The following is a 26,187-nucleotide window of genomic DNA, read 5'->3' on the forward strand; positions in this document are numbered from 1 at the left end:
TCTGACTCATTCCAAAAGCAAATGCCTCCTCCGCCTCCTCCTAGGTCTGCTGCCTCTTCCTGACCCTGCTTCTCGCTTTTTTGTAAGCTGAGAGCTTGCTGATTTCTCCAACCCCAAACACTTTGAAGGTGGCCCCTAGGTCCAGGGATGCTCTAGAAGTCTGATGGGTCTGGGAGGTTGGCTTTATATAGCTAAGGTTTTAAAGTCTATTAAAAACCAGCGGGGAAAGGACGGTGCTTCTCAAATCAGAATCTGCAGTAAGGATCCAAAGGCCAAATACATACACTTAGAACTTCAGGTCCCTAAAGATGGGACCACAAGAGGCTGTACGATCCAACCTGCCAGCACTGTGCGTCCCCAGCACGTAGCTCCGTGGCTCTGCCCAGACCCATCGGGACAGAGGCTCACTGTTTTGGCACGACAACCTTGGCTGCGGATGGACCGCTGTGAGCAGCCTGCCACCCGTCTGGGACCCTTGGGCAGCTCCTTACGATGCGGCTCCCTTCAAGGCCCTCATCAGTGGAGATGGTGACATTGACCTATCACTGGGGATATGCCTCGATAGCAGTTTTTCTAAGAGTAGCAGGAGGCTTCTCCCCATTCCACTCTTCTCTCCCACCAGCCCCGGGTGGAATCAGGAGCCGCTTCTGCAAGCCGCTGAACTGAAAGAAGCAAGAGACGTGGCTCGTGACACGGAGATGGGGTCCCACCCTCACGGGAAGCTACCTGCACCCTGAGCAGCCACATGATTTTCTCTGTCTCAAGGCCGGAGCTTGGCAGAACCAGCCGGCACAGCTCCGGTGGGGACAGGGGCAGCAGTGGCCGCAGCGTTTCCGCTCACACAGTCCCCGGCACGCCTGAAAACTGGTGACAAATCTGCGCTAGACCTTAGCCAGGGTGACCGTGTGGGATGGGGATGTGGATTCAAGTCCTCAGGTAGGCCGCTGCTTTCAGAGATCTGGGCCACCTCCTGCTGATCTGGCGGCGCGGTCTCTTCAGGGAAAGAATTACCTGGCATTGCCAGGGAGTAATCCACTGTATCCGTGACAGAATGGAAGAGCTGGGACTGCGACGCTTTCTTCAGCTGGTAAAGGAACCCTCCTAAAGCCATCAGGTTCAACTTGTCCATAGCATCTTCAAAGAGCCTGCATGAAACAAATAGATTGGTTACTTGGGAACAATTCCGTGAAGTCTTTGTGGTAGAATGATGATGGTAATTTCGTTAACTGTGAGTAATATAAATGTGTAAACACTGTAAAGAAATGCACGTTATACTTCTCTATTATTACTGTGTATAAGTCTGCTCTAACTAGGAGATTTTAATCTAAATGGCACAGATCATTAAAAAAAAAATCCTTGGTTTCCCCATGGCTTAGCTCAGCCATGCTCAGCACTCATGAAATGTTTGGCAAGAAGTTGAAAACTGGCAAAGCATCACCTCCTGAAACTGAGTCACTGGGAATGAAATCCTCAGAATTAGCTTTAGTTTCATAAGCTCTATGATAGAAAAACCCACTAAGTGAATCAAGGCTTTTGCTGGGCTACGATTGATGAGTCTAATGCTGGGCTTGGTCTTGAGAAGGATACAAAACCAAAGTACACCCAAACCTGTAAGCCCCCTGGGGGTGGGGCTAGCTTTATTACTGCCTCTGACTCATACACCCAGCGCCCTGGACATGGTGGGAGCTCAAATATCTGCTAAAAGAACAAATACTCCCTAACATAATGGACCTCACAGGTTCCTTTTGTTTCCTAACTCCATTGGGCACAGACATTTCTAGCAGAAGCAGCTGGGAAGGAAGAGGGGAGCACAGGCAGCAGGGCTTAGAGAAGGATCCGAGGCTCACTGGAATTCAGAAGGTTGGCATCCGACGTGGGTTTCTATGGCCAGCCTTCCGCCACTCTTGGGTCATCTGTTGCCTGCTCTCCAAACCTGTGCTCACACCAGAAGGGCAAGCAGCCCCATGGGCTGTCACATGCTGGGCAAGGAGAGGGTCTCCAACAGAAATTGAATACAGAGTCCCTTTTGACGAGGTTATATGAGATGTACAGGTTTTAAGATGGGAATTAGTGAATTAAGCATTCACAAATGATTGAAACAAAGACTTTTTTCTTGTTCCAATTTTTTTTTAAAGATTTTATTTATTTATTTGAGAGAGAGAGAATGAGAGAGAGCACATGAGAGGGGGGAGGGTCAGAGGGAGAAGCAGACTCCCCGCCGAGCAGGGAGCCCGATGCGGGACTCGATCCAGGGACTCCAGGATCATGACCTGAGCTGAAGGCAGTTGCTTAACCAACTGAGCCACCCAGGCGCCCTTTCTTGTTCCAATTTTAATATCACTTAGTGTCTGGGTCCTTTTAACTATTTCTTCTCTCTTGTTCCTAGTAAAAGAACAGCGATGAACATTATGCCCCACCTGATGCCTGTATACTACTTTCCAGATGCCAAACACTCTCCCAGCCACCTTGTTGGACACACCAGGAAAAGAGATTACTGTACTAAGTTAGTAGATGGAGAAACTGAGTCTCAGCATAACTATTTATATAGACATGACCTTGCAGTTGGTTAGTGTCAAAGCCAGGAAAGAACTCAGGTATTCTGAGCCCCCGTGAGTGGCGTTCCGCTTTCCCACGCCCTGGCTGTCGGCTCCCTGTATAAACTTCACTGAACCGGGGCTGAGGGCACAATGACCCAGTGTGGACAGCGCAGTGAGGTGAGACTACATGTGACTGGTGACCAACGGCAGTTTCAACATCAGAAAGTGTCACCACTTGGGGTTGGGGTTACTGTTGAGTTTAACCTTAACAATGATTAAAGAATATATCACACTCTTGGGTGTGGGAATACAGATAGTAACTATCATAAAAATAATGGATTTTTGGTGGCGCCTGGGGAGCTCGGATGGTTAAGCGTCTGCCTTCGGTTCAGGTCATGATCCCAGGGTCCTGGGATCGAGTCCCTCATCGGGGGGGTCCCTGCTCACCGGGGAGCCTGCTTCTCCCTCTCCCTCTGCCTGCCACTCCCCCTGCTTGTGCTTTCTCTGTCAAATAAATAAAATCTTTAAAAAAAAAATAATGGATTTTTATCACTTACCAAGCTCTGTCCTAAGTGCTTCAAGTGTAGTAATTAATTTAACCTCACAGCCACCCTGTGAGAGGCTGACTTTATGGCCTTACCTGACGTGAGGCAATCAGGGCCCAGGGAGGTGAACCTGCCTCCCTGGGGTCACAGGGTAAGTGCAGAGCGCCAGCCCCAGGGAGCCTGCCTCCAGAGCCTCCGGTCTTAGCCAACAGACAGCAGTTCATTCTAAGTGTGGGGCATGACGGGAGACAGAGGTATGTTTGAGAAAATAAAAAAGAGGCTTAAATGACTGGCCAACCCATCTAGTGGTGCTGGGAGTGATCTGAGACGAGAGACACTGGTGCTCTGCGGGAGCAGTACCCCCGAGGTGTGGGGATCACGGTGCGCGCCTACCTGTCGGCCTGGGTGGACAGTGTGAGCACGGCCTTGGCAGCGCTGCTCCCGGTCATGAGGCTGCCCCCGCGGAAGTCCGAGGCCCGGCCTCTGCTGCCCTCCCTGACCAGCTCTTGGATGGAGAGCGGCTGGATGACGGGGGCCGCGCTCAGGGAGCTCTCTGGCTCTAGGCTCTGCTCTGGCGCCGAGCCCTCACACTCTGGGTCCCCAAGGAGTCCGGAGCCCCCTGACGCCTTCTGGGGCTGGCTGATGGTCAGAGGGGGCTGAGAGGCGCCGTCGCTGAAATGGGTGTGCTCCAGCGTGCCCACGTATTCACAGACCCTAGACACAGGCACAGAGAAGCAGCTGTTAGGCCCGTAGCTCAGCAGGCCAGCTCTGTAAGTCCCACAGTAAGGGAAAGATAACCCAGCCTGCTTTGCAGAACCCCCTGCCCCCCCCATTTCCTTTTTTGTCAGGGCCACCTTTCCCTCTCCCCCTTCACTATCCATAGTATTATTATTATTTTTTGATTTGGACTAGATGACCTGGAAGTGGGATAAGTATTCCTCAGATTGTCTTCCCCTGTGCTGGGAGAAAGGTGGGTAACAAAAGCTCTGTTCACCCAGTTCCATCCTGTCCAGCTTATTGGCTTATTTAGACTTTGGCTGCCTGAGGGAGTTTTCCCAAGGGGCCCTCTCCCCCTCTCTCTAACCATTTCTTCTCTCTCATTCCTAGTAAAAGAACAGCGATGAACATTATGTCCTGATGAGGACTCAGGAAGCGCTTCTTTATGATCCCAGCCTGAGTGTGCATGTGGCCGGCAGGCCCTCTGGCCACAGTGGGCCCTGTCACAAGGGCTCTGCCCAGCCGTGTGCTGACTGGCCTCGACAGCTCCTACAACTAGTGCTGGGGGCGGGGGTGCCCTGACCACAGCAAACACAGAGAAGTATCACAAGGTAGGGTACAACTGCCAACTTCCAAACTGTTTGTGCCCAACAGACCCTGGGACTAAGATGGTTCGTAAGAGGCCCAGTGTCCCCGAAGAAGTCCAGCTGGTCCAGTAAAGACCGTTCCAGATAACCTGCTCTTGTGTTCTATAAGCAGGCAATTTTTTGATTCCCTATAAAATGCTCTGGTGCAATTTAAGTCATTTTCTTTTTCCTGTTTTGCCTGTGAGAACAATGAGGACCAACAGCACACCAGCCTCCACGTTAAAACCCACTTTGCTCCAGGCTGATTCATACTGGCTCTCTCGCCTACTCCTCCCAAGATAGGTTTTTCAATCTTTGAATGATCTGCATGCCTCTTTCTTTGAAACCCAACAGACACTTAGAGCTGTATTTGCTTCGAGGGCATCAAACTAAACCCAGATCTGCCTGGTGCTCTGGGTGAGATCCAGGTGCCTGAGCCCTGCCCCTGACCGCCCCACTCTGCTCTTCCAGAACTGAGCTTGGTGCAAGGCATCGGGCAGGTGCTGAGGAGGTGGCGAGGAAATAGCCTGGCCCCTGCCCCATGCCTGCACTGTGGGCGCTGCTTCTCTGTCCCAGGTCCGCCCAAAGCCAATGCCCAGAAGACATGCTTTTTGTCTCAGTCGTGTGAGGACTGGGGAGCTATCCCTGCTTCTGTCCTACAGGTGCTGTGAACTCGGTAACTGATCGGGGTTGGGGGCTCTTGTCACACACCTGAACACGTGCGGCCAGCAGTCTGGGTTGTGGCTTCCCATCTCCAGGCCTACGCTGAGGATGGCATCCATGCACAAGACGTGGGCGGTGTGCAGCCAGACCCCCTGCAGCTTCCCGATCTGCTCCAGTTTCTGCTCCACTTTCAGTTTCACTGTGCCAGAAAGACATTCATTAACGTAATGGTCCAAGAAGGAGCCAGAAAGGGAGACAGAAAGGATGAAAAGGAGAGAATGGGCTGCTGTGCAAGAGCAAAAAGGAAACAGCAGATGTCACTCGATGTCACTGGCAGCAAGCTCCTCAATAGCAGGTCCCTGGGGTTCAGCGTGTAAGCTACCCAGCCCTCGGGCCCCATGGACACTGGTGAGCCCAGCTCGGCAGCTTCACAAGTTGGGTGGATCCTCGGCTGGTGGGTGCAGTTCTTCCAGACCCACCTGTGGGTTCTAAGTCAGTGACAGCAGTGAGGATGGGCTTCGTGTGCCAACCCCAGCTAAAGCTGTTTGTGCCCGAGCCCTTCCCCCACCTGTGTGCTCACACTGATAAGACAGAATTCCTGGCAATCTGTGAGTTCTCTGAGGTTTATTTAATGTCATATGTTCATGATGATGATCATCTAAAACATATGTATGTATTCCCTGAGCACATGATGACTGCTTTATAACTGGAAATCATCAGATCGTTTCACTCCCCGAGTTTACGTTTAGATTTGTGATCTTCAAATAATACTTTTTAAATTATAGATGACTAATGAGAAAGGATGCAGAGGGTAACTTAATATGTCAATTATGCAAAATGCCAAGGGAAGGCCAAATGACAACATCCTCCATGAATAAAGGTGTCAAGTCATTGGAAGATGGGTCTGGTGGGATAAGTGAATGATGGTCCAGAACCTAGAAACACAGCACGCTCACTTCAGAGGAAGCCAAACCATATTCCTGTTGTAAGAGGCAAACTGAGTTTTAGCAAAGCATCATTTGTCTCATGGATGTGATACTGATTTTATTTTTTACTTGAACACCAATTCTGGTTTTATAATTTCTTAAGAACTTTAAATGTAGGGATTTTTATGTAATTTATGGTTGTGCATATTAAGTATATATACTAGATAATCATCCCCTTCATTGGCTAACTGATTTTCACAAGTTAAAAACCACCTCTTTCCAGAGTTCACAAAGCTCAGGTTTTTCTCTTACAAGAACAAAGTTTTTCTGAAGCTTCTCTCAGGGATTTCCTCCATTTGATTTCCCTCTTCAGAAAACTGGCTATTCTGGCCTTTTCCCACTATCACCTGAGGGGTCTTCAGATGTGTGCTCTGTGAAGTGCCAAAGCAAGTGGCCGGATGAAGACAGAAGTATGAATAGCTCAGCCAGGTGGGCCTCTGGGGTCCCGCAGGACTCCTGTTAGCAGCCGAGAGCACTTTCCTTTAGTCACCGGGGGCCAGGATGTCTCTCGTCTCCAGAGGGATGTACGGGAGGCGCTCTGCAGGGCCAGCCGTGTAAAAGAGAGCCATGCCTGGGATCCAGACTGTGATCCAGCCTGGGACTGTGCGATCAGTGGTAAATCTATGTTGTGCCTCACACAGGGACCGGGGATGGGTGTCTGCTCACGTGTGCGGGTGTGTGCAGACGGCACATAGGGCGCCAGGTGGATTCTGGCCCTTCAGCTGTTACCTTGGGCTATGGCATCACTGGGCTCTTGGACTTCCTTCTCCTCTTTTTCTTCCTGGACACAGGAGGCCGCCGCCATCTGGGCAAGGGCTGAGGCGCAGTTAGCCGCAACTCCTTTAGAGACAACAAACAATCACTCCTCACTGACTCTATTCTCTAACCATTTACCAAGCAGGGCCCTTCCAGAAGACTTGTTTCCCACTAGGGACTCCCCTCAGGCCACGGGTCAAGGGACGTCACTTCCCCAGTACCTAGAGCACAGCTCAGCCTCGCCGCTTTCCGCAGCCCATCGAGGCTCATGCAGATGGCGTCACGTTCCTTTTGGTTCTGCTCTTTGATGCCTTCAGCTCCCAGAATGAAGGCCAACCCTTTGGAGCTTCCCGCCATTCGGCCAGTCAGCGGGGTTGATAAAGTATCGATCAGGTTCTTCCAGCAGCCTACCAGAATATAGCGAGCAAATGCCACACCTAGAACATGAAGGGGCATGCATCACTTTCCGGAGGCAGAAACAACCCGGCAGAGAATGGCATGCGATCTTCTGACCATCCAAGTAGCAACACGGAGTTGTAAGCAATTCTACTACCAGAAATGTAATTTAATGGATGTTGGATTGCATTTTACTTTGTGTGTATAAATGATGAATGTTGCATCATCAGCTGGATGTTGCGAAGTGACTTCCATCAGGCACTCTTTTTCTGACAGGACAAGATGGTAATTCATTTACGTCAGCACAGAAAGCTGTCACTTAATGACTTAATTGCTGGTAACATATGTGATATATGTATATTCATAAACTCAAGACCCAAGTCATTACCTGCCACTGTGGAGTCATCAATTCTCCTGCCCTGGGTGAAAGGAGACTCGGTAGAAGCTGAGGCCATCAGCTGGCCCCCAATCGCACTGCTCTCTAAGCCATCAATGTCTGTCAAGGAAAAAGACAAGGTTTTCCCTGATTAGAACACTCCAGTCAAAAACAAATGGCCACCACGATACTCATTTTTTCCCGTACAAACAGCCACTGGACCTATTACGTAGCAAGAACATAACAATCTTTTATCAGAATGCTAAATTTTTGTTTTATTCTTTTTTTTTTAAAGGATTTTTTATTTGACAGAGAGAGAGAGAGAGAGTACAAGCAGGGGGAGCAGCAGGCAGAGGGAGAGGGAGAAGCAGGCTCCCCACCCAGCAGGGAGCCCAATGCGGGGCTCGATCCCAGGACCCTGGGATCATGACCTGAGCCGAAGGCAGATGTTTAACTGTCTGAGCCACCCAGGAGCCCCTTGTTTTATTCTTATAGTCCAGTTTTCTTTCATTGCTAGAACATTCTTCTGTTAGATTTCAAATGGATGTGAAAGTTGTCATGATTAATCAAATAAAAATTGGTCACCTGTCCAGTGATCCTGATCCCTATAGTTAGGGACCTTGGCCTTGTTTCTCCCAGTTGCATCCTAGTTCTAGAACCAAGACTACAAATGCCAGCCAATGACCAATGCTGTGAACAGAACTCACTATGTGTCTTGACTCCCTGCCTGATTCCTAAAGAGCACCTCAGCCCAAGTCCCTCATTGTTGGGTTCTACCTGCCAGTAGTCTACTCTGCCACCTTTGTAAGAGCTCCCCAGTACTGGCCGTAGGTAACATAACACAGCCTTTGGACAACAGATTCTGCCTCTTCCCTGGACTGTCCTGGCTTGCCCTGGCCCGGTTGTGCTCCTGCCCACGTGCCCTGCTTGGTGCAGAGCCGTGCTGAGCTGGATGTGGACACATGGAAGGACAGTGAGGGCAGGGGAGGTATCTGGCCAAGGGCTATTCCATACATATCCTGTCAGCTGGGGCCATGAGACCACAACTTGGATTAGAAACCAGTCTGGGAACTCAGATCAAACACAAGACGAGCCTGGATCTAATACATGAAGCCTACTGATGGCCAAGGTCTTGAGCACTCCCTGGTCTACCTGACACTGTAGTTAAGCCATGAGAAGCCATGAATGACTGCTTTCTCTCTCTCTCTCTCTCATACACACACCAAAAACAAGAACAAGAACAAAAAAACCCTGCTTCATGACCATACCCCATAGAGCTCTCTATGCTCTCATGTAAAATTTCTAATAAACAGGATTTTAAAAACTCTGGACACTGAAGACAAAGATGCTGGGCAACCTCTTGGCATTATTTCAAATTCTTGTATAGCCGGGAAGGGAAGAGAGGACCTCTGATGAGGATAGGAGATGGGAAGGAAGCCAAGTTTAAAATCAAGCATTTTACATTTCTGGCAAATTCAGGAGCACTAAATGATATAGGGTTATCTATTAGCATGTGAGAGTTTCCAGGAATAATTCTGGGCTCTATGCCCAGAAAGTACTTCATATTCCTAGGAGAGGCCCGTAGTTTTACCCTGACAGACACAGGTGCTAAGTAGTCCTTATCTAATGGGGCACAGTGAGCCCTCCAGGGTCCCACGTGAAAAACAGACAGAACATTCCTATGAGGTGGATTCATGACACTTCCCTGGAACTGTTACCAATTGCAAGGGAGGCTCTCCGGGTGTTGTCTCAAGGCTGGCTTCTCTGAAAGGGGCTTTGGAGTGTCCCCCCCGCCACGCTGCCCCGAGTGCCACGGAGCTGTGTGACAAGCCACTGACCGGTCAGCATGGTGATGAGGGGCAGGCTGTTATCCTCCGGGCTGCCCCAGTAGCCAGCTTCTCCGAGCATGTTTCTGTCGAGCACCTGATGGTAGAGCTCCTCAATCCAGGCCTGGGAGAACACCATCAGCACCCCACTGGTCTGGACCTGCTTCATGAACTCTTTCTACGGAGAGGATCACATGAGAAGGTGACCAGATAGGATCCCCTGCAAATGAACACGTTCCTCTGCTGCCCCTTCCCTTCATGGATCCCCTACCTGAGTCAAGGCTTCCAGGAAAAATAAAACCTTATTGATCGGGGGCGCGGCGGGGGGGGGGGGGTGGTTAAGGGAAGGGGGAACCAAGACGGAGAAGTCCTAAACTTTATGAAGTTCCTTTTACTTTTGCTATCTTTTTAAGAATCTCTGTAGAAGGATTAGGAATACTTCCCTCTCTGATGTGTGTGGGCGGGATAGAAACGGTGCAGAAATATGAACAGAAGAGCTCCCTCTCGCTGCCCCAAGAGCAGCAGAGATAGAATGTGTTCCCTGAAAAAGCCTACGTGGCTCGAGAGCTACTTGATTCCCAATTGCCCTTGGGAATTTATAATTTATCAGGCAAACAAACGATTGCTGATGCCCTCATGCAGCTCCACGGACTGAGGCTCACGAGCTGATACTAGGGGAGAGCGTGGAGCGACCACAGCATAATCACCATCATCCTCATTCTGCAGCTTATACGAAGTGCCCTGTTACTGACAACTAACTGGTAAGCTTGGCTGTGGGTTACAAGTAGATCGGAGTACATTCTGGAAGACAATGAAGAGTGTAAAGCAGGCCTTGATTTTCAGTAAAGGGGACCACTCCCTGCCCATCTTCTGATGTTTGAACATTCTGATCACCTATTTTGTACTGTGGCTCACACACGTGTGTTTAACGATGCCACTGGGTGACAATACTAGGCCACTGGCAGGCACTGGGTCCTGACCTCTCTGCAGCAAGGTGGGCAGCTAGCTGTGTGGCCCATTGCACTAGGTAAACTGCCTCGCGTCCCCGTCCACCCTCCACGGCCCCGCCGACGTCACCCACTCCACACTAGTGGGGAACAGAGCATGCTGAGCTGTCCGTCCCAGGACACTGGTGTGCGGCTCTCCAGCCACCTGTCCTTGGAGGGTCGAACGGGACCACAGGCTCACCATCACGCCTGGGGCCAGGGCGGGCCGCTTGCGGTAGTAGTCGCCGTGGGAGAGCTTCAGGTTGAGCAGCAGGGCGCAGTGCGCTGCCGTGTACAGGCTGTCCGCGTTCATCAGCATCTGCAAGCTGAGGCTGCCGCTCCCATCGAATCCGGGGGAGTGCATCATGCCTGCGGGAGAGAGTCAAGACTCCTCTGCGGTTGCACACAAGGCGCCCAGCAAGACTGGCTTACGGAGAGCCCTGACCCGATCCTCGTGACGGGAACATGCATCTTGTAGGACACTCCCGTAAAGCACCTACAGCCAGCAAGGAGTATTATGAGGGTCCCACACATGCCCTAGCCTGGTGGGGAGGAGCAGGCACTCTGGAGTGAATCTCCCTGGGCAAATCTGGATGAGCTACTCACCAGCTACTTTGCTAAAATCACTCAGACGCCCTAAGTCTCAGCTTCTTCACCGCTACATAGGCAGAATAACCAACTGTGTCCATCTCCTGCTCAAAGTCTCCGACGACTTCCCATCACAATATAATAAAACCTGGACTTCCCCTCCTCTCTCTTTCTCACTCCCCACAGCCACCTGGATCTGTGTGCTCCTTAGACCACACCAAGACTGAGCTTGCCTCAGGGCCTTTGCATTTTTCCTTACCAGTCCCCAGAATGATCTCTCAAGATCTCTGGAGGAGGTGCTCCCTTCTTTCAGGTTTCTGCTCAAGCATCAGCTTTACAGAGGCCTTCCCTTTCAACTCCATCTCAGACAGCATCCCACCACCACCACCCCTGCAATATTCCTCCTGCTCACCCTGCATTGTCTTCATTGCCTCAATATCATTTATTCTACCCAGCATTGTATTAACATCTATTTATTGTCTGCTGTCACTGCTATTATCTACTATTATGTAAGATCTATGAGAGGGCGAGACTTTCTTAGTTTTGTTCCCTACAGAATCCCCAGTGCCTACAACAGTGCTTGGCATACAGGAGACCCTTAAAAAACAGTTGCTAAGAATGAATGAACACGTTTGTTGTGAGAACTAGATGTGATAACGCATGTAAGATGCTTAGTGCAGTAACCCATAAGTACATACTTTCAAAAAAGTAATAATGTTCCTCAAAAAGCAAAGCAGAATTCCCATATGACCCAGTAATTACGCTCTTAGGTATACAGTATGCCCCAAAGAATTAAAAGCAGGGATTTAAGCAGATCCTTGTATGCCAATTTCACTGCAGCGTTATTCACAATTGCCAAACATGGAGACACCTGAAGTGTCCATCAGACACGAGTGTATCGACAGAGTACGGTACACACATACCACGGAGTTCTGATCCGTGTTACACCATGGATGAACCCTGCGAACATGCGGAGTGAAATAAGCCAGGCATAAAATGACAAATATTGTATGATCCACGTAGATGAGGTACAGGCAAGAACAGGCAAATGTACAGAGACAGGAAGTAGATGAGAAGTTACCAGGGGCTGGCGGAGAAGGCTTTCTCTTGGGGATGATGAATAAAATTTCTGAAGTAGTGGTGACGGTTGTACAACATTGTGGATGTAGGGAGTGCCACCGAATTGTACACATAAAAATGGTAAAAGTGGCAATTTTCAAGTTATATATTTTTTTATCCCAATTAAAACAACTAATAATGTAATATATCAAAACCACTGAATTGCACACTCTAAATGGGTGAATTGTATGGTATGTGAATTTTATCTCAATAAATTTTATTTCAATAAATCTCTTAAATGAGGAAACAGAGTTTCAAAAATATATATAAAGGAATAGCTACTGGTTCTTCCCTCATTATTTTTTCTAAACATAATTTTAAGCTTAATAAAGTTTTCATTTTGAAGGGCTCCATGTGCTTTATATAAATTAACTGAAGGAAAACAAACAAACAACTATATCTCATTGATGGGCTTTAAAGATGGGCTCGTTCAGCCAGAGAGGATTAGTGCCTTGTTCAAACTTTTCACAGACAATGTGGGGAGGCAAACATTTCTCAGGTTGGCATCTCTTCATCTGGTCCTACGTCAGCCTCAGTGCTCCGCTTGGTCCTACACATACTCTGATGCTAGATTTAGAAGTGTGGCTGAAACACACCATCCGAAGGAGACGCACGCAAACGACACATGTCCATATAATCTTCATATGCTTAAAATTATCCTTTGATCAAAAATGTACCTCTTCTATGAAATGCAAGAGTTTTCAAAACTAACAAATACATTGGAAATACAAATTTGTAACTGGAATGATTACTTATATTCCTGTGGATTTCTTAATGAATATGCTAGCAAGAGGATATGGGCCAGAAGAAGCTTTTGAAGCTGAAAAATCTTCAAGACTTTTGCTATATTTGAGAATGGTATAAACATTCTTTAGTGGGAGTTAAGTATATATGTTATTCCAAGAAAACCACTTTACTCAGTCAAATGTTAGGCATTTCCCCTGCCTTCCTTTAAGAACTTTGCTGCTGTTATGAGAGATTTTTTACTGAAGGCACTTTGTGATCATAGGCAGAGGTGCATTTATAAAAGGAAGGTCAAGAGTGGTATTTAAAAATGACATCCTTGGGGCACCTGGGTGGCTCAGTTGGTTAGGCAGCTGGCTCTTGGTTTCTGCTCAGATCATAATCTTGGGGTCCTGGGATTGCGCCTGTGTCGGGCTCCATGCTCAACAGGGAGTCTGTTTGAGGATTCTCTCTCTCCCTCTCCCTTTGCCTCTACCCCCTACACACAAGCTCTTTCTCTAAAATAAATAAATAAATCTTTAAAAAGATGACATCCTTGGTCAGGACATGGGCAGTGTGTTTCTGCCGTGATGGTCCAGAGGAACACTCCACACTCTTAAGGTCCTGGTGGGGTTGGTTCCAGTCTCTGGAGGAGATAAAGGATACATGATGGGTCTCCTTCCACGGTAAATAGAAAGCAGGATTCAGCACATTAGGTATTTAACTACCCAGGATCAGAGATGAAAAGAATATTTGAGTCTATGAACCAAGAAAACAGTACTTGCAAATGGCTTTGATCTCAGGAATCAGCAATAATTTCTTCTAAATTTTAAAACCAACTACTATTTACCTTGGAATATGTTTTGGAAAACTGAGTACATACTCAGATGCTGCAAAGGAAGAAGCCCTGATGTGTCTGCTCACACAGAGACTAGCAGAGGTGTGACAATGTCCCAGAAGGACCAGTGGATATGTGGAGTTCTGAAATGATTTGTCAGACTTGTTAGGAACAATCTGGTACTGCCCCCCCGCCCCCCTGCCCCAAGGCAGGCTAATTTCTTACATTACAAGGAGCTGGCAAATTTGAGAATTAAACAAAAGGATGAACAATGAATCATGGAACACTACATCAAAAACCAATGATGTAATGTATGGTGATTAACATAACATAATAATAATAAAAAAAGAAAACAAGAAAATCATAAGGAAGAGAAAATTAAAACAAAACAAAACACAAAAGAATGTATAATCTATCAACTTAAGGAAGACACTCATTTTCTTGCCATACCAGATAGAGTTCACTGGTGATGTTAATAATGGAAAAATACAATAGCTATAATTAAGTGCTTTCTAATTTTTAGAACCAATCTCTTCTCATACTTTATTTCATTTGACATATAAAGTCTATATCGATTGCCTTCCTTTATTTTACCAGTAAGGAAAGTGCCTCAGAAATATTAAAGTAATTTGCCTAAAGTTATATAGCTAGAAATTGGCAAAGGTTTTTTGGGCCCAAACCCCAGGCTTTTTGAACAATGCCATGCTGTACTTGTTTCTAATGTCGTGAAAAGATTGTACTCTATCATGTCCCTCTCAAACAGATACTCTATTTTAAATTCATCCTCTGATTGGGTTCATTGAAGTGTTATAAATTTGGAGTGACAAACTACAGGAGCTCTGACCTTTAACATATTCTATTTTTTCCAGTGTTCTGTGACTAAAGTTCATTCTCTCCCTCTATAATTAAGATGTTCTTTACTGTCAGGAACAGACGGATGGGTCATTTGCTTGATTGGCTACCACTGAAAGCCTGGATACAAGATTAGCATAAGTGACCTTGAAACATCTCCTCCATGTATTAATTTAATGTGTCTTTTAAAGTAAACATTAAATACTTATGTCATTTAACAGTACTAAAAAATATAAAAAATAAGGGTAATTAGTCCCTGCTTCTCCCAAGCCCCAATGATAACCATCCCAGCAGACTTACTTCCTTGTACATATTGTGTGGAAATATAATCACAAATGAGATCATACTACATACATTGTACTATGACTTGGTGTTTTCTTAGCAATATATGTTAGATATCTCTTTTTATTTTTTTAGAGAGAGTGTGTGTGCAAGTGGTGGGGGGGGAGAGGGTGAGAGAGAGAGAATCTTAAGCAGGCTCCATGCTCTGTGTGGCACCTGATGCAGGTCTTGATCTCATGATCCTGAGATCATGACCTGAGCTGAAATCAAAAGTCAGATGCTTAACCAACTGACCCACCCAGGTGCCCTTAGATATCTATTGATATTAGCACTTACAGATCTATATATCATTCTTTTCAAATAACTATGCATATACCACTGCATGGTTGGAGTGTGATTTATTTAACTACTGCTCTCTTGGTAGACATTTATGTAGTCTCAATTATGATAAAAAGCTGAAATGATGAAATGACTTTTAGCACTTATGCAAGTGTATCTGTGGGATAAATTCCTTAAAGCAGACTAAAGACATATATAAAGTTTGACAGATACAGCCCAGATCTATCTTCCAAACAGTTTTATACCAATTTTTCTTCCTACCAATGGTGCATAAGAACACTGTTGTACCCACTCAGCAATACTGGGCATTATTGACTTTCTAAACCTTTGTAATAATAGTATATGATTTTTGGTTGCATTTCTATATACTAATAACAAAGTCGCAGAAACAGAAATTAAGAAAACAATTCCCATTTATAATTGCCCACAAAAGAATGAAATACCCTGCAATAAACTTAACCAAGGAAGTAAAAGACCTATACTCTGAAAACTATGCAACATGGATAAAAGAAACTAAAGATGACACGAATAAATGGAAAGATACCCTGGATGGATTGGAAGCATTCATATTGATAAAATGTCCACGCTACCAAAGCACTCTACAGATTCAATGCAATCTCTATCAAAATACAATAGCATTTTTCACAGAACTAGAAGAATCCTATAATTTGCATGGAACCGCAAAAGAACCTCAAATGGCCAAAGCAATCTTCAGAAAGGCATCACAATCCCAGATTTCAAGAATTTACTACAAAGCTGTAGTAACCAAAACAGTATGGTACTGGCACATAAATAGACATATAGATCAATAGCACAGAACAGAGATCCCAGAAATAGACCCATGCTTACATAGTCTATTAATATATAAGAGAAGAGGCTCTAAGAATATACAATGGGGAAAAGATAGTTTCTTCAGTAAATGATGCTGGGAAAACTAGACAGCTACATTCAGAATAAAACTGGATCACTTTCTTACACTAACTCCAACTGGATTAAGGACCTAAATGTGAGACATGAAACCATAAAACTCCCAGAAGAAAAATAGGCAGTAATTTCTTTGACATTGGTCTTAGCAACATTTTTTTAAATATGTCTCCTCAGGCAAGGGAAACAAAAGCGAAAATAAACTATTGGGACTACAACAAAATAAAAAGCTTTTTACACAGCAACGGAAACCATCAACAAAACAAAAAGGCAACCTACTGAATAGGAGAAGATATTTGTGAATGACATATCCAATAAGGGGTGGAAATCCAAAATATATGAAGACCTTATACAACTCGACACCAAAAAACCAAATAATCTGATTAAAAAACGGGCAGAGGACCTGAATACACATTTTCCCACAGAACACGTACAGATGGCAAACAGACACACAAAAAGATGCTCCACATCGTTAGTCATCAGGGAAGTGCAAACTAAAACCACTATGATATATCATCTTACGCCTGTCAGAGTGGCTAGAATCAAAAAGACAAGAAGTAACAAGTGTTGGTGAGGATGTGGAGAAAAAGGAACCCTCATGCACTGTTGGTGGGAATGTAAATTGGTACAGCTGCTGTGGGAAACAGTATGGAGGTCCCTTACAAAATAAAAAATAGAAATATCCTACGATCTAGTAATTCCACTACTGAGTATTTACTCAAAGAAAAATGACAGGTGAAAAATATGCACCTCTATGTTTATCATAGCATTATTTATAATAACCAAGTATGGAAGCAACCCAAGTGTCCATCCATAGATGAATGGGTAAAGAAGATGTGGGGTGTGTGTGTGTGTATGTATATGATTCAGCCATTAGAAAAATGAGATCCTGTCATTTGCAACAATATGGATGGACCTCGGGGGTATTATGCTAAGTGAAATACGTCAGACGGAGAAAGACAAACACCATATGATTTCACTTACGTGTGGAATCTAAAATGCAAAACAAATAAACAAAAAGCAGAAACAGACTTGTAAGTACAGAGAACAAACTGACGGTTGCCACAGGGGAGGGGTAGGGGGTAAGAAAAATGGGTGAAGGGGAATGGGAGATAACAGGCTTCCAGTTATGGAATGAATAAGTCATGGGAATAAAAGGTACAGCACAGGGAATATGGTCAATGGTATTGTAGTAGTGTTGTGTGGAGACAGAGGGCAGCCACACCGGTGAGGAGCACAGGATAATGTATAGACCTGTCCCATCACTATGCTGTACACCTGAAATTGCTGTAACATTGTGTGTCAACTATACTTCAACTAAAACAAAAAGATTACACTATTTTACTTGGTAATATATTTCTTTAATTAAGTCTATGGTTCTAATTTTTAAATAACATTACTGTTCTATTTTCTGATGATAGAAGTCATAAGAAAAAATTTCTAAGGGGTTTGGAAAAAGGTACAAAGAAGAATATGAAAATAATCTGTAATTATATCATCCTGAGGTAAGTATTAACATTTGAAGTTAATTTTGAATCCTTTTAAAAATTACATTATGACCATTAACCGTATCATTAAATATCACTTGAAAACATAATTTTAAATAGCTACATAGTGTCATAAATGGATTTAGTATAACTCATTTAACTTTCCCCTTATTTGGGGGCATTTAGGTTATTTCTCATATTTCTGCTTTCATATACATTTTGATATAGAAATCTCTGAGTTTCTGCTCCCTTTGTATAAATTCCTGAGGTTCTCTCAGGAACCAATGGGATGACGGGCTTCCACGGGTGTGTATCTGTCAGGACTTGGAAAACTGTCCCACCTTTGCTGGGCTACAGTCTGTGACTGTTTTTTTAATCACGGCCAATCCAGAGGATTTTGTGTTCTTGAACAGAGCCCCCGATTTGCCCATCCATTCATCACCCCTCCATCCGCCCGCCTCCCACCCAGCAGGCACAGGGTGGTACTAGGAACAGGTCTCTGGAGCCAGACTGTGTAGGTTTGTACCCTGGCATCGCCACTTTGTAGCTGTGCACCTTGTTTGACTTACTTGACCTCTCTGTGCCTCAGTTTTCTCACCTATAAAATGAGAATAATAACACTACCTACGCTATGGGGTTATTATGAGTATTAAATGAATTAATATAGGTAAAACCCTTAGTCAATGCAGGGCACTTAGGAAGTGCTATGTTTGTGTTAGTTATTATTATCCTTGCAGATACATATAAATGCTGAAAAATGACTCCAAGGAAAGACACCAAGATATTTCAGAGGCAATCTCTGGGTGGTGTATAATTATGGGTTTTTTTTTTGTCTTTATATTATTATATTCTCCAAATTTCATATTCCACAAATGCCAGGGTATTGGAGGAGGGTTTTGTGAGACTACTTATTCCCTAACCCTGCTTCAATACTCCTCTTCCTCCCTTTATTAAAGCAAACGAACAACTCCACCAGCAGCAGTCATCTTGGTAAATGAGGAAACCTGAGGATGAAAATCCCACGTTAACAACGGTAGGGCAGGAAGACAGGAAAGTCATCACAGAGCGCTGGACAGCCTACCTCAGATGTAATTTAGGGGAAAGAAACTGAATCTTAAACACTTGAGTTTTCCACCAAAGGCAAACAAACCTTATCCTAATTGGTAGAGGCAGGGTAACACACTGACTTATTTATTTGAGATTTTCTTTTTGTATTTAGCCTTTTGTATTCCACAAAGATATCCAGTTAAATTTGTATTACCATCTTCTGGAATGTTTAAATCCCAGGGCGAAAAACTGAAGCTGGCAAGCGCATACTTGCCTTCCTGGTTTTGTATCCACAAAGCCAGAGCCCCTTCCAGAGACTGTGGCCCATTCCCAGAAGGCAATGAGAGGAGAGAGGAAGCAGCGAGGCAGAGAAGGGAGAGTCCTGAATGGGCGGGGGTTGAGGTCTGTGGCTTCCTGCTGCCTGGCAGTGTGGGGGGCGTTGGTGAGGTCTCAGAGGAGAACATATGGTGGTGGCTAGGGGCTCCCAGCCTTGCCAGAGCAGTCCAGGTGCCATGTTGACAGAGGGGTAGCAAAATCACAGGACATCAGGGAGGCTGTGAAGTGCACAGTGGGAGTTCCCTGGCCATGGGAGAGGTGAGAGGCCTCCCTGTCCAGATCCCACATAAGCTCCAGCTTCTGGTTTTCCCCTGGAATGGGGACCTGAGGGCAAGCATCAAATGTGTGGCCGGCCAGGCTGGCTGGGGGTCTAGAGTCAGGTTTGTTTTAATTCAAAGAAATAGATATTTCTTGCATAACTGAGATTCATACTTGCTGTGTTATCTTTTATGAAATTTGGTACTTTATAAACATCAAAATGCTTGTAATAAGCCTTATATGTGGTCACAGTGAATCTCAAGATTGTAACTGAACACCACTAATCTAAGGAACAGTGATCCTAAAGCCAAGTATGTGCCCGTGCCCCTCTGTTCATTGCTGTGTGAGGCTGGCTCTTGCTTTTTCATCCCCAAGGAGCCACTTCACATGGATGCCACTCTGTTCAGTGCAGGATGAGGAAGGAATTTCTGCAGTTGTCACAGTTCATGTCCACTCCCATCTTTATAAAACCCATTTTGGGGTGGCTCAGTTGGTTAAGCGTCTGCCTTCGGCTCAGGTCATGATCCCAGACTCCTGGGATCAAGCCCTGTATCAGGCTCCCTGCTCAGCAGGGAGTCTACTTTTCCCTCTGCCCTTCACCCCACTCATGTTTTTTCTCTCTCTCTCTCTCAAATAAATCATTAAAAAAATTTATTTATAAAACCCATTTTGTTCGGATGTTTTCAAACTCCCCCACTGTAAAAAACTTTCATTGTTTTCAAAGGAAAGGCTCCCTTGAATCATGTGGAATTAAGGGGGCTCATTTCAACTGGATGTTAGTTGTCTGAGGACAGGGGTCCCTGAGAAACGCTGAGCGAATCTGGTCTCAGCCAGCAGAGCAGACCCTGATAATAAGTCAGGGGCAAATGCTCAATGGTAGTTTTTGACAAAATAAGGTTTAAAGCTTTTGACATCGAAGTAAATAGTGAGTAAAATATCTGGGTTATCACTCAGGGAGACTCTTCTCCTCATTTCCTATTGTTTCCTTTTAAACGTTGTCTTGGATGAACAAAGGCCATCTGCCTTCTCTCTTGCCCCTGTAGGGTACAGATGTTTCTCTTTTACTAGTCTTTCATCTTGGAGGTGATGCTTGCAGGGGGAGAGAGCACACTGGCTCAGTGCAGAAGTGGACCTAGGCCAGCATCTAGCAGCTTTGGCTGACCCACAGCAATGGTCAATGTGATCCATTAAACCACAGCTGTGACTGAGGTACAGTCCTATATCTATTGGTAGCAGGACCACAGCGTGATGGGTCTGTAATTTGTAAAGACAGACCAACTCCTAATTGGTAAAAATACTGTGGAGGTCACTAGAACTAAAAAGACAAATGACTAATCCAGTTACAGACATTTACTAAAAATTATATTTGGAAACAACCAAAAGATTTGGAGTCTCTTTTCAATGTATTGATTCATACACGTAAAAATTAATGTCATAACATATTGGGTCTGATGGGACATTTTACTGACCTCTGAAATTTGAGCAGTTTGTAACATCCATGGGGCCACATTCTGGAAAAAACTGAGTGAAAAAATTCACTCAAGCTCTGTTCAGCATGTACTGTAAATAAGTATTGATTTGAAAGGTACAAAAACACAACTGTTAAGATTTACTTTAGCTTCAAATTTTAAAAAAGACTTTGCTAGGATTATATTTCCTAATTCTCATAGGAAATGAGGCAGGGCCTTTGAGAGTTGGTCTTTACCACTATAACAACTCATTTATATGGAATTACTTGGGGATGTTGTTGATAAATATGAAGTAATCTGAATGTCAGATCTTACATATTTAAATGCTGAAATTTCTGCAGCTGAGTTGTTTTGTGTGGATTATTATAATTTTATGTATGTATGTATTGGGGGGGGCAGAGGGAGAGGGAGAGAAAGAATCTTAAGCAGACTCCACGCCGGGTGTGGAGTCCGACGTGGGGCTCGATCTCACGACCCTGAGATCACGACCTGAGCTGAAATCAAGAGTTGGACACTTAACCGACTGAGCCACCCAGGTGCCCCAAGATTATTTTTATTTTAAATAGAAGGTCCTAAATATAATTTTCCCATTTCTTGGTGAGTCAAGGCCACCACTGACTCATCCCTGATGATGATGCCAACCCGTGGCAGTGCTGCAGTCGGACACACGGCTGTTCCTTGGCATCACTGATGTCTGCCAGCCTGTCTGCCTTGGCACCAGGCAAGCTGGTCAGAGCAGGCTGCTGAGCTCCTCTCCCCGTGAATATGACCAGCGAGAATAAACACAGGCTCAGAGGCTCTACCAAACCCCCTCCGAAGGGGAGTGAACATTCCTTTCAACTCAGGCTTTACCCATGACTTACTTCTTCAGCCCATGACCTATGTCACGTGTTAAGGGACCAAAGAGCAAGCTCATGAATCTACAGTCAATACACATTTATTGCGAATAAGGCATGCATATCTTGAGGCCCCTAGTTCAGAGCACACTGAAGCTTCTCTATAAATGTTGACTGATGAAGCGTCACTGGGGGTGTGTGTGTGTGTGTGTGTGTGTGTGTGAGAAAGAGAGAGAGAGAGAAAGGAAGAAATACATACAAAAAGCATATACTAGCAATGTTTAATAAAATAATAAATTTAATGATGGTAGCATAAAAGATATTAAGGAGAAATAGAATTTTTAAGAAGAGTATTTATACATTACCTTAGTCTTTCAATGAAACATGAATTTTGCGCATGTGTGTGTTCCTTCACACAAATCAAATATCCCAACTTTATTTTTGTATTTAATTCCAAAAGGTAAAGTACTGAGAAAAAAAATGTTGGGTAGCCTTAAAAATAGGCATTTTTATGTCTTGAAAAGAATCACAGTGCAGTTAGGAAAGCTGGGAAATTATATGCATCTCTTTCCAATTTCTAGATAGGTTGAGAAATCCAGGAGTATTAGTCCAGGACTGAAAGTTCTTTATCTCTCCTGGTGCTTACAACTTTGGATCATTCTCATATTAAAAAATGTCCTTCCTTAAATATACCTCAATTTAAGTGTCTTTTTTGTGTCCTTTTCACAAAGGACAATCTGGTCAGTTTCTTAAACATACTTATTAAGCTGCCTCTTAACAGTACAGCAGTTAGCTTCTACCAAGTTTCAATAACTGGGCTACAATTTTTTTTTTGTATGTGTGTGTGATGTGTTCTTTGTTTGAAGATCGAATATGTGTTAGACATGGTTGGACCACACCAGAGCTGAAACTACAGAGGGGGGAAGGTGGAGGCATTCACAAATCACTATAATAAATGTGGTAAGTGCAACGACAAACACATGCTCAAGACTCAGAGGTGGGAAGAGCAAATGGTGATCTTGACTTTTAACAGTTCCGTGTTCATTCTCAGGGTTAGTCATTTTTATGTGAGCACAAGCCCAGCAAGGTCCATCTGCCTCAGTAGTCAGTGGTCAAGAGACCCTTGAATGTCAGGGGAAGGCACAGCTGACTGACTTCCTAGGAGTCAGGCACTCAGTTATTCCTGCCATAAATGTTTTGTACCCATTAATTGCTTTCTTTCTGTAGTACTGTGAGATAATAGAAAATATTTATATTGGTCTCTGCCCCTTTCCTGGCACAGAGCTCCTAAAATCCTTACAATGTCCTAAGTGATATGAACACTAGAAGGATCTCTTGTTCTAGTATCTGTCTTTGACCTCATCCTGACTCCTAAAACCCTTGTAAATGCCTAAGTGAAGAGCTCTAGGAACACCTTTTGTTCTAAGGAAGCGACTCTGGGTGGGCTCTTGCTGGGGACTGGCCACCAGAAAGCCCCCGGGATGATCAGACGCTGGAATACCCCACACTGGAAGTTCAGGGGAATTCACACAGCTGCATCTGATTCAAGACCTCATTTAAAATAGTTTACATACTGATATACCGAAAGTGCACCGCTTTGTGATTTTTAGACACGGAGGTGTAGAAGCATACTGAGAACTCAATGTTTTGAGAGTCAGTCAGAGACTGTCATTTTGTTTCAGTCAGCAGCAGCTTTCTAGAAGGCAGTAAGCTCTTACTCTTTACTCTGCACCTCATCCATCTATCAACCTCAGAATATCCCAGCCACCAACTGCCTGCAATTCCAGCCACCACCAGTAAGTCTTACATTCCTTTGTTCTCTTCAAACATAAGGAATCCCAGGCGCGACTAAGATGTTTGGAGCACTTCAAACTACAGGCACGACGGTAATTTCCCATTTCAGCAAAATGCCTCGAACACCCTCACCGCCCGTATAGCCGAGGCCGTGTACACACCTGAGCAGAAGGTAGAGGCGAAGTTCTGGAGGGTCGAGTCCACCTCCTCCACGCTGGGCAGAGCCAGCAGGCGGGGAAGGAGGCTCTCCAGGGACTGCAGGAACAGCCTGGCGCTGTGCTGGTCCGCCTCCTGGTTCTTCAACAGCTTCAGGGACAGGGCGGCAGTCCGCAGGGACCGGTGGCCCAGGCAGTCCCGAGGGGTCTGCTCTTCGTCCGCCAGCGAGCCGTTGTCCGACCCGATGTCCGACACGTCTGACCTCCCCGAGTCCTTCTCGGCCGCCATGGAGTACTGATCACAGGAATCAAATTCGGTCCGCGAAAGGTCTTGGTCATCCACGCTGAAATTGCTCTCGCTGTACCTGGAGCCGTACGACCTCATCCTGCAGTCCACCGACAGGAAGTTAGTTATGTCGGGGAAAGCAACCGTGTGGCTTCTCTGCACCACGTCTGGTTGGTCGACGGCTTCGAGCTCGGGCACCTTGCTCAGAGTCTCCTTGCTCTCGGGCGCGGCTGGCGACTTGAGGCTGCTCTTGTGGTGGTCCGAGTGCTCCTCGGGCGTCGTCTGGCCCAGCTCGCCCTCCAGCGTGGTCTGGCCCGTGTCGGTGGTCACGCTGATGCTGATGTCGGGGCTCCTCTCGTTCCCCAACTCCCACGACGTGTGCTCCGAGGACAGGACGCGCCGCTGCCAGCGGAAGTCGGCCTCGTTGATCTCCATGGAGTCCCGGCTCCACTCAGCGCCGTCCTTCAGCTCCTCCAGGCGCTGCAGCAGCAGCTGGACCTGGCCTTCGCTCAAGCCCTTGCCCTGGCTGAGCTCGTCCAAGGCCCCGAGCAAGGTGCAGACGCAGGACACGGCGGCGTAGCACGCTTCGATGCCGCCCTTGATGCACGCTTCCGTCATGCCGTCCATGATGCTAAGGGCCCAAAGGAGAAAACAACAGTGTAAGAAACATGGGAGAATGCTCCAAGATGAACAAGACGTGTTCGCCTGGTGAACAGCACAGTATTCAAAACAGATCCTCTGATCTGCACGGAATTCAGTGGTCTGGGCCAAGGAGTAAATGCAGCCAACATGCTCAGGCTGGTAGAGGAAAACATCCAGGAAAAGTGGCCCACCTTGAATCACATTCTCTCTTGGTTGGCTGGTTTATTTGGGTACGCACAAAAATTCCAGATGGGCATTTATAATCTCCACAAGGACAGAGGACAGGCATTGAATAAGCTCACTTTTGTATTATGTTCAGTTTTTCAAAAAGAAAGTAGTTACAATGGCTATATGATAATGAGGACATCCTCTATAAAACAATCATGTTCCTGAACACATGCATGCGAATACAACTATTACAAATCAGATGATATTCAGTTTTCAAGGGGGGGGCTACATGTAAAGGAACCTCATAGTACTGTGATTCAAAAAGTTTTTCCCTAAAATAACTCCAATGAATAATTGTACATTTCATTTTGCAAACTAGGTTCACTTTAAGCCAATATGAAAATAATGGAGTACATGATCATAATACATTGAAATAAGATTTCTCATATGGCTTGTGGGAACATTATTAAACAATAAAATTCCACATAATGCAGATTCATAAAAAATTTCAGGGATTTAAAAACAAGGTCAAATGTATTCAGAGAAACAGTCTTTGCCAAGCAATAATAGATGGAAAAGGGGAATGCAGCATACAGTTTGAGAAGATCCAGATGAGACTTTCTTTTTGAAATTGATCTTTTTCTAGATTCTGGTTCAGTGGAGCTGGGTCCTGCCAAATCACAGAGACGCTGTGGGCTCCCAAGTAGCTTTAAGAAAAAGAGGGAAAAAATAACAGTATAGTGAAATGTCATAAAAAAGCACAAGGTTTTAAAATTATGGGCTCAAATAAACATGAACTTTAGAGAAAGTGAGTGATAAAATCTAAGGAAAAAACACAACTATTTGGAACTACAAATCTTAATAAAACCGATCTAGTATTCCTCTTGTCATAGAGGGGTTCCCAGCTCCCCAGTTGGGTTCCCAGCTCCCCAATTCAGGACTGGCTTAGACAAGGCAAATTCTTTGAGGTATTATTTCAAAAAATTTTATAGCACAGAACTATAAAACACTTACATCTATGTTCTTTACTGAGAATGGCCTATAATTTAACTTCCCTGTACTCTGTCTCATTTTGCTATCACAACTGGTTAGCTTCAAAAACTGGACTGATCAAGTGTACATGGAACATTCTCCAGGATAGATCATATGTTAGGGCACAAAACAAATCTTAAATTTAAGATAACTGAAATCATATCAAACATCTTTTCTAACCACATTGACATGAAACTAGAAATTAATTACATGAAGAAAACTGGAAAATTCAAAAATATGTGGAGATTAAACAACATGTTACCAAACAACTAATGGGTCAAAAAAGAAATCAAAAGAGAAATGAAAAAACACCCTAAGACCAAAAAAAAAAAAAAGGAAGTATAACATCCCAAAATTTATGGGATGCAGCAAAAGCAGTTTTAAGAGAAAAGTTCAAAGCAGCAAATGCCTACCTCAAAAAATAAGAAAAGTCTCAAATAAATAATCTAACATTACACTTTAAGGAACTAGAAAAAGAAGAACAAGTGAAGCCCAAAGTTAGCAGAAGTAAATAAGAAAGATTACAGCAGAAATAAATGAAACAGACTAAAAAATAATAGAAAAGATCAATGAAACTAAGAGTTGTTTCTTGGGAAAG

At 45.0% G+C, this 26,187-nt stretch overlaps 1 protein-coding gene across 1 annotated transcript in view; it reads right to left on the minus strand.

Annotated features, from left to right (window-relative positions):
• The window catches only part of ARFGEF3 (ARFGEF family member 3), a 165,562-nt gene that overhangs the window by 40,761 nt on the left and 98,614 nt on the right, over nt 1-26,187 (minus strand). The window contains exons 11-20 of the mRNA XM_032407797.1: nt 25,152-25,264; nt 23,468-24,378; nt 10,617-10,783; nt 9,441-9,606; nt 7,615-7,722; nt 7,052-7,267; nt 6,804-6,914; nt 5,137-5,287; nt 3,476-3,796; nt 1,012-1,145 (exon numbers count right to left, since the gene is read on the minus strand). Coding sequence (XP_032263688.1) covers nt 1,012-1,145; nt 3,476-3,796; nt 5,137-5,287; nt 6,804-6,914; nt 7,052-7,267; nt 7,615-7,722; nt 9,441-9,606; nt 10,617-10,783; nt 23,468-24,378; nt 25,152-25,264 — 2,398 coding nt within the window. The remainder of the gene's footprint in view (nt 1-1,011; nt 1,146-3,475; nt 3,797-5,136; nt 5,288-6,803; nt 6,915-7,051; nt 7,268-7,614; nt 7,723-9,440; nt 9,607-10,616; nt 10,784-23,467; nt 24,379-25,151; nt 25,265-26,187) is intronic.

This window comes from Phoca vitulina, unplaced genomic scaffold (genome assembly GCF_004348235.1).
Source record: "Phoca vitulina isolate PV1807 unplaced genomic scaffold, GSC_HSeal_1.0 scaffold9, whole genome shotgun sequence".
NCBI lineage: Eukaryota > Metazoa > Chordata > Mammalia > Carnivora > Phocidae > Phoca > Phoca vitulina.